The sequence below is a fragment of the Diprion similis genome, chromosome 8 (assembly GCF_021155765.1).
Source record: "Diprion similis isolate iyDipSimi1 chromosome 8, iyDipSimi1.1, whole genome shotgun sequence".
NCBI lineage: Eukaryota > Metazoa > Arthropoda > Insecta > Hymenoptera > Diprionidae > Diprion > Diprion similis.
In genome coordinates this window covers 7834175-7842605 of record NC_060112.1, presented here as the reverse complement: position 1 = coordinate 7842605, position 8431 = coordinate 7834175, and the positions used below count along the sequence as shown (strand labels likewise).

The following is an 8431-nucleotide window of genomic DNA, read 5'->3' as shown; positions in this document are numbered from 1 at the left end:
GAAACTCGTTCTTGATTGATGCGATACACAAGCCTTTTTTATTTAAGAGTATTCAATCAAAATATCAATTGCTAATGGATGTTAAATCGAGTATTGTTACTTTGATTATTAAACAGTCTATTACTTGAATCTCGACGTCGAAGTTCGAACATATTCTGTAACTGCAATTATTTATAATTTTACGACATTCGGGATACAACCAGAGTCAATCACATGTCGAAATCAGCAAACATCGTTTCAATAAAATGGTTACACGGTATTCATGCAATTTAAAAATTTGCACATTTCCGATTGGAGCTTGAGAATTTGATGAATAATACAAGTACCGGTCTGTTTCTGGTAAATTACATGCGACAATGAACGAGCAAGTGAGAAACGTTTTATCGAGCATCTGATGTGAGTACTAAATCTCTCTAATCGTGTTAGTGGAGTTTGGATTCAAAACAACGATGAATCTCTTATAAATTTATAACTTCACACAACACGTATCTAAAATGATAATTTCAAATGGCCAAGTTTAAAGTTACGTTACACGATGATCAGCTTTCGGAGGCCCGTAAACGGGTCGATGATGTTCCGCTGATGAGGCACCCAAAATTTCCGTCACTGAAGAGAATACGGACTTGGCCAGCTGCAGCGACAGGCCCAGAGTATCTTTGATCGAGGAGCCTACCAGATCCAGGGTATCGACGCTGCTAGCGGGGACTGGACCCTGCCGGGACACCAGTCTATGAGATGAATGAGAGAAGAAGAAGAAAAGGAATGGAGTGCGTGAAGTGCGTGTGAAGAAATTAGGGCCGTCAAGGCGAATGTGTCGAAGTCATTTTTCAATTATTTCAAATGCAGAGACCGCTTGCACAACGTTCGTGAACGACATCGCAATAGAAATGTTCTCTGCACCAATCTGTGAGAAGCGAGGCTTCATCTTTCCCACGTAATCGTATTAAAATAAATGAGTTTTATGCCCCCGAGAAGTTCTAGAAAGGATACACACTTTCGCTCATCCGATAAACCGGATATTGAAACCGGAAATAATAGTCTCTTTCTTTCGACGATACGAATAATGATCTTGATGAACAGAGATTCGATGAATTTGATACATTTCCAGACATCCCCATAGACAGAGGGAGTTACATGATTCTTGGTTCCGTAATTCCATGAAAAATTCTGTGCAATATATCCAATCCAATATCCGGTTATCGACGGTGCAAAATACGTATCCACCGCGTGACGTCACTCCGTTAAATTCAACTACGAGAAGCTGTGACCTCCTTTTCGAAATAAGGATCATAAACGGGTTTCGCGGGTCGGATCTATAGGACAAGGCAATTTATACCTGGCCATAAGTTCCGTATCCGTGATGTGCCCGCGTTGGTCGCGGTTGCTTCATGTGTCCTGCACTGAGCCCCGCACTTCCGCCCGCTACTACTCCTGAAACGAGTGTACTTATTGCCGCACTGATGTCAGATCCGCCTTGGGCACCAGCTTTCAAATCCTGAAAGTGAATAGCCCAGGTTGTGGTTTTTCGCATTATTTCAAAAGAAGACCGTCGACTTGGCTGATCCGGGTAAACTTTCATCTGTACCCACCTTGCTCAGGCTGGCTATGATTCCAGCGATCAGGCTGGACGCTATGGAAATGCCTCCGGGTTGTGCCGGCTGAAATCCAAGATCAAGGAAGCGATCGGTGATCTGTTATTCTTGTACTTGATTTGCGACTTACCAGGCTGAGTGGTCCAGCGATGGCTTGGATCAGTGGTGTAATCGATGACCCGCTCTGGTGATCAGGCTGAAAAATGGCGTCATCGGAGTAGTCTAGTTCTCTAAAATTGATGCTAAAACTGGCACATTGCATGAATCGAGTCAAAAACTTACGCTACTGCTTGACTGAATTATGGGCCCCACAATGGGCCCGATGAACGGACTGATTAGTGGAAGGATCAGTGGCAGGATAGCTTGGAAAACGGTTCCATTACCGTTTTGATTTGGCTGCAAGAGTCGAGAAAAACGTCAATGCATGGGTTTATTACTGTGAAAGTAACTGCGAGTGATTATAATTAATTTCTGCGCACCCCACTCAAACTTGCTATGATAGGTGAAATAATTCCGACCAGGTCAATGGCGCCTTCACCATCTTCGTCACCCTTGAAAGAATAAATCAAATTTATTATTATTACTGGAAAATGGGAGCTTTTATTGGTTACTATAAATGGAGGGAAATCAAAGAGGTAGTGAAAAGCATGTGTCCGAGGTATTGATTGATCGATATCGATCAAGAGAAATCCTAATAATGGATAAATGAGCTCGAGTAAATGAATTAATCAAAAAGTGAGTGAATTTTGAAATTTATTTTTATACAGCCAATAATTCGATTTTATCCCACGCTTTAAGATTTTTATATACATGATATAGATATAAGTATATATTTTTGCTAATTCAATAAAAGAGAAGTAAAAACAGTTTGACTGAAAAAGCGACTTTCAACTTCAAACGGTCACGAGTTTATTCGAAGAAAAATAATAACATAATAAAACATTCTATATCGTGGAAAAAAGGATAGAATATTCAAAAATCCTGTTTCCAAATTGGGAGTAAATCGGTTGAGCCACTTTTGAGATTCCGTAAGTACCGCAAAACATATCACCGAGCGAAATGATCGACGTTATTGTCTGTATGTTATTGTATAATTTATTTTTTACTTATTTATTGTATATTTCCAGTCAGAATCGGTGGATCACGTGAAATGCTTACTTGTGACAAGCCCTCTATTAAAGGTATACCGGCTTCAAAAAGTTCGACGAGGTCCGTGTCCGAATTGGGCTGAAAATTGTGAATAATTATTTCATAAATTCGGTCACATTCAAAGAACTTTACGCAGCAATTTGAATGGTACATGTCAATTGCTCAGACTTACGTCACTAAGGTCCTCCAGGATGGGCGTAACGAGTGGTAATAGGTCAGCAAGAGACCCAAGTGATCCCTCATCTTCCTGCAAAGCATTGAACCCTTCATGACCGGAAATTACTGTTACGATAAATTTAAGCGAATAGTGGTAGTTGTATGAAAGTGAAAAGACATCCTGTGCCAACATTTTTAATAATTAATCTGAAACCTGTCAATCCAGACACGTGAAGTAAATGAAAGTTGCGACCGTGCGAGTTTTAGTTATAACGAACTGCCGTATGATCTACAGGAAATGTGACCAGTTGCCCGTTTGATCCATATGACGTAATATTATGAATTACAGATTAAATAAAGCTTGAATATTTCTGTAATTAAACTATTTCATTACCTCTTCCTCCTCGATTTCTTGTCTCTGCGACATCGGACCGGTTTTAGGCGAGACTGTGTTGCCCTGTGGATGTTTTTTTTTTTTTATTTTAAGTGAAAAAATGTATAACAGGAACTTATTTCTGTGTCGTTATAGTATGTGAGAATGTTAGTAGTTTTGCCTTACAAGATTCTGGAAAAATTAGCTACTAAATCCTTTCAAAGACCACTCTCTTCAATTTTTTTTACTGTAAGAATCAAAATGGTCTCACTTTATTGGCGAGATAATATTTTAACCGATGATTTAAATTAAAAATATTCACTCCGTCCTGAAAAACCCATGCATTGAAAATATCAAAACTGTTGAAATGCTAGAAATTTCAACCTCATGTTATTCCTACACATTGCGAAACTGATTTCCATGAAACATCACGTACGTCATCCTCATCTCTTTTTGAAACCAAATACAAAATGTCTGGTTTGTAATCAAAGTGACGTGGAATGACTCGTGAGCTGATGTTGCCTTGCGATAAATTTTGGTCTAACGTCTAACTAACCACGCAACTACATATATCAAGTAACATGCCATGCTTGCCTAACTACTGCGTGAACAAATGACCCTGCTAATAAATATGCCTAAGTTTGATTCGGACAATGGTACTTCCACGATGTCTTCACCATTACCGTGTGTACCACACTACCACGCAGCCAGCCTGGTTATTTCACTGTCAAATTACTGCAACTAACATTTACGTTTCACTTAATACAGTACCGCAGTTAAAGGAAGAGTTATTATTTTGTGGTTCAAAGTCAAGCCGATTCTGGCTTGCTTCACATCTTTACGGACAGGCTAACGCAGGTTACCTTATAATTATAAGTCAGCACGCGATTGCCAAACAACAAAATGTCTTATTTAACGTTCAACGACTCTGCAAAAGGTATACAGATCCAATACCGTAAGCGTCACTTGAACGGTTGATACGTTGACAAGACTTCGTCAGGCGAAAAATTTTTTGTCTCTGTTCAATTCCACTAACAAAACATCAAGAGACGCTTTGGTTGTATGGACATGCAATTATTACGGCGTAATCTTTCATTTTTGATAGTAAGTTTTAACCAGCACTTGGCATTTCTCCAACATTTGTTAGTCACAAATATTGAATATGACCATACTATGAATATGACTGGTTATACTGGCCTTGTCGAAATATTCGAATAAACAAATAAGAAATAATATTAGCTTAGCTGTATTTTGCGAGACGAATGCCCAATAATTTATCGCTTCTACGGCATTTACGACATTTGTCTACCTTGCTTCGAAAGACGCGAGATATATTGATTCTGGTATTTACCCTCATAACGAGAAAGAAGAAGATTATATTGATATTTATAGGGGACATTACATGTCAACTCGACCAATAATTTTCCTTAGCCATTTTTGATTTGCTTCAAGATTTTTTATACGCTTCGTCTATCTCAAAAAAGCACTTCTGAATTTTTTCAGGTTCTTTACTACTACTGATTATAATGTAAGCCTATCTAAAAAATTGGCATTTTTTTCAAATCTCAAATAGGGGAGATTTTTTAGCACACTAAGCATCTTGAAAGAAAAAAAAACATATTTCAACGTTCCGGAAAATCTCAAAACATTTCTAAATTTCTCTGTTCATATTCGAAACGTTGAAATATGGTTTTTTTTTGTTCAAGATGTTTAAAGTGCTACAAAAAATCGGAAAGAAATCACCCCATCATGAGCCGACATCAGAATGATCGGAATAAAAAATAGGATTTTTTGAGATTCAAAAAAATGCCAATTTTTAGATGGGTTTGAACAATCATGAAAAAAAAATTACGATTGTAAGACAAAACCTGAAAAAAACTCAGAGGTGCTTTATTGAGATCGGAGGATCGTATGAAAAATCTTGAAGCAAATCAAAAATGATGGAAAAATCATTCGATAAGTTAACATGGAATGCCCCATATGCAAATACTGAACTCACGTACTCTCTGATCAACTATTCAATCTAGAAATATACTTGAACAGTTACTGAAACCGACAGTATATTTATGCAACTTCTCATTATAATGTAAAAACAGGTTAACATGATCAAGATTGGCGCTATTTAGACTGACAATGAGCTTGCTTGAGCAACATTTAATTCAGCGATGCATACAAACTCTTCCTCCCGCTTGCCTTAACTCATAATTTCCCGTACAAACAATGAAATGTGTCTGGTTGGTTCGTGTAACAATACCTTAGCATCTGTAATGATCATCGCTACAGTGTTGACGTTCATGACAAGATACTTTAATATATAATTTATCTCTGCTTGCAGCTTGCATAACCTCACCATCGCCAAGTTTTTAACTCAAGATCTGTTACTGCTACATTGTTCCGAGATTAAAGAAAAACTGTAATTAGGTATCTTCAAAGTCCTACCTCCTTCAGTTGAGCACTTGGAGACCCAGTGACATTCATGATCGTAGAGGTGTTGATATCAGGTGGTGACGGTGTCGTCATTTCTTCACCGCCATTGCGATGTTCTCCTGAATTTTTTGCAGGGGCACCAAGCATTTCCAATAATACACTCTTCTTTTGTGCCTGTCGTTTCATCATGGGCTTGAAATCTTCGTCTAGCTTGTCAGCGTTCACTTCGTTCATGGTGTATTCTGCCGGATTGAGATAATTTTCTGGCATGGAAATCAGTGAAGCACTCCTAGAATTACTGGTCTTTCTTTCCATCGGCAAAATCATTCCAGAATATGGAGGGAAGTCATCAGGAGGATCCCTAGTTGGAATAACCTCAACGTCCAGCTTGGGTGATGCTGCTGGCTTTTGTCTAGCGAAAGTTATTATTGCCTCGAAAGGAACTGACATCAAGGCACTTCTTCGTTCTGGCGGTGAAATATTTTCTACAGTAAGGTTTGTGACTCGAATGCTTGACGGGCCAAAATTTTTATTTCCATCTGCTAGTACAACATATTTCGATAAGGGAAGCAGTTCATTATTTGGAATGATTTGATGTTCCACGGACGATATGACTCCGGTACTTGTCTCCGTTCGTGGAATATACGCCAGTTGTGGTACGAATTCGATATTGTATTCCTTTGGAAAAGAATCTGTATCACTTTCCAAAAAGTCGGTAAATAGCTCACTTTTCGTTGGCAGATTTTCAGTTGCCAATTGGACACGATGGCCAACAGAGAACTTCAAAGGATTTTGTGAAAACACAGCAAAGTTCTCCGCTCCTTCGACTCTTTGATGAGGATCTTGTAACTTCCGATTCACATATTCATTGAATACTTGATGTGTTTGCTTTACATTCTCACGAACCCCCGGAACACTTGGAGGCCGTACAGTAGTGATCGTGGGCCTGTCGATGCCAGAAGTGACACGGGGATGGTCCGAACGTTCCGGAGGATCACTAGAAATTGTCGCCGGTTGAAGAGTGATGTTAATTCTCGAAGCCATCATTCGCATTGCATATTGAGCCAATGCCACCAATTCGTCCCGGGTGATAATCGCTCTGGCTGTTTTTAATGAGGTCACTTTAGGATTCTTCGACCGTTGGACTCTAGCCAATGGTTTCCCGTTGGACAAATCGGTAAGGCACAACCCAATGACATACAGGTAAACGAAAAAAGTTAGTTTAACCATTTCTTCGGTATATTTAAGCCGTTGAAAATGTCTTTGCAATATTATCCAACCAAGGTATACAAATGCTTTAATGACGATGTGCTCTATAGTGATGCTACTTCCTGGTGGAAGTCATCTTACAATTTACGGAACTACGTGGCGTGATGACTTCAAGTAGTATAAAACAGCTCTTGAACACGGGTTTAACGACTGTGCGGTAATCTGTACAATCGTCTCAACTTGTTTTCCAGTGACAAGCGAAAACCTGCGGATTCATATTTCCATATGAATCTCTTCGTATGATGTCGAATCTCGCGAAAATCACATTAAACAACTGACAACCGCACGAGCTATGCTTCGCATGGATTTAAAAGTACTGGCCAGCGATATTTTCAGATCTCTGGTATATACCCAGGCTAATTATTAGTTTTCTATACCCCCTTCCTGCAAATGCAGAAACTTGCGTGTTCTTTTCATCGCTAGGTTTATGCATTAGGCATCGACAGTCCAGACCAGAGGTGCAGGTTGTCACGAATGCATGCACCTCATCGGTAGCGTGAGCTCTACAATATTATTAACAATCGTAATTTCATCATCCTCATGCTTTGATATTAGAACACTCAGCTGGTGATTCCAATACATCCAGGGGTACCGACAGAAACTGAACTCTCCCTTTCGCAAGCACTTGACCAACTGTAACGCTTGCACGCAGGACCCGATTCCAGTATACGCGTCTAAATAACCATCTACGAACTATTCTGACGTTGAAACTTTTTCATCAGACATTTTGCTTCATGCCTCGATATCTGGACCCAATTGTAAGTCGATATGATTAGAATAGTCACGTAGCTTCTAACTACAAAACATGTATTTTTCACCTGCATGAGGTGACTGGAACTGAATTCACTTTCTATGATGAGATGAGTGTCAGTTTGCACCGTAAGAAAAAGTGCCAAAGAAGCCCTAGTGCGTAAAATCGAGCATTTCTGTCATTTTACCGCACTGTCCAGAAATGGAATATATTAGGCAAGCTCTACAGATTTCTAAAATCGAAATTTACAAACAGGTTATAAAAAATTTGACTTAAATTTCATCCGGCCGTTCAAAATTAGTAGAATTTCTAAACAAGATTATATTCAATATCTCTGGAAGTAGAATTCTGTTGTTAATCAGATAAAATTAATCAAACAATCTGAAGCAACACAAGAAATAAGTTTCAGTGAAATACGTTGGTTCAATAATTTCGGTGTCGATTGCAAAGTTCTTGCGACATCAGGAAACAATAGTTACAATTGAATTTTCTAATCAAGCAATGGAATCAGAGCGCTGACAGCACGGTCGTGGTCGTGGTCTCGATCATGATCCTGACATTTCTCGAGTAACAATGAACTCCCGGAGACGTTAAGAAACATGAAGAATGGAAATTAATCTCCTTTCCCAGAGACCAAGCAAACATGGTGCAAACTGCACTCGACTCTTTCTCCTGTTTAGAGATAATAATGCGTTTTCTTGTTGACTCACCGCA

General features: G+C 39.1%; 1 protein-coding gene across 2 annotated transcripts; it reads right to left on the bottom strand.

The window, feature by feature from the left end:
• Positions 1–437: 437 nt before the first annotated feature.
• On the bottom strand, positions 438–7245 carry LOC124408721. Of its 2 annotated transcripts, none has more exons than XM_046885858.1 (10): positions 5710–7245; positions 3292–3354; positions 2914–2988; positions 2751–2819; positions 2072–2143; positions 1875–1988; positions 1723–1788; positions 1590–1658; positions 1337–1495; positions 438–712 (listed from the first exon to the last, which is right to left on the bottom strand). In XM_046885858.1, exons 1-10 carry the CDS (start codon positions 6925–6927, stop codon positions 524–526), a joined length of 2094 nt encoding a protein of 697 aa, XP_046741814.1. In that variant the 5' UTR covers positions 6928–7245; the 3' UTR covers positions 438–523. The 2 variants fall into 2 exon arrangements, with proteins under 2 accessions (XP_046741814.1, XP_046741815.1); XM_046885859.1 differs by having other exon boundaries at positions 559–728.
• Between the last annotated feature and the right edge of the window lie 1186 nt (positions 7246–8431).

What these genes read in the sequence shown, in the direction of transcription:
- LOC124408721 (XM_046885858.1), bottom strand. Translation starts at nt 6,927, where the DNA reads ATGGTTAAACTAACTTTTTTCGTTTACCTGTATGTCATTGGGTTGTGC. An exon ending in TAATAGAGGGCTTGTCACAA is followed by an intron (nt 2,144 to 2,750) that starts GTAAGCATTTCA and finishes TATTCTTTCAAG; the next exon opens with GGTGACGAAGATGGTGAAGG. An exon ending in TCGCTGGACCACTCAGCCTG is followed by an intron (nt 1,659 to 1,722) that starts GTAAGTCGCAAA and finishes CTTGGATTTCAG; the next exon opens with CCGGCACAACCCGGAGGCAT.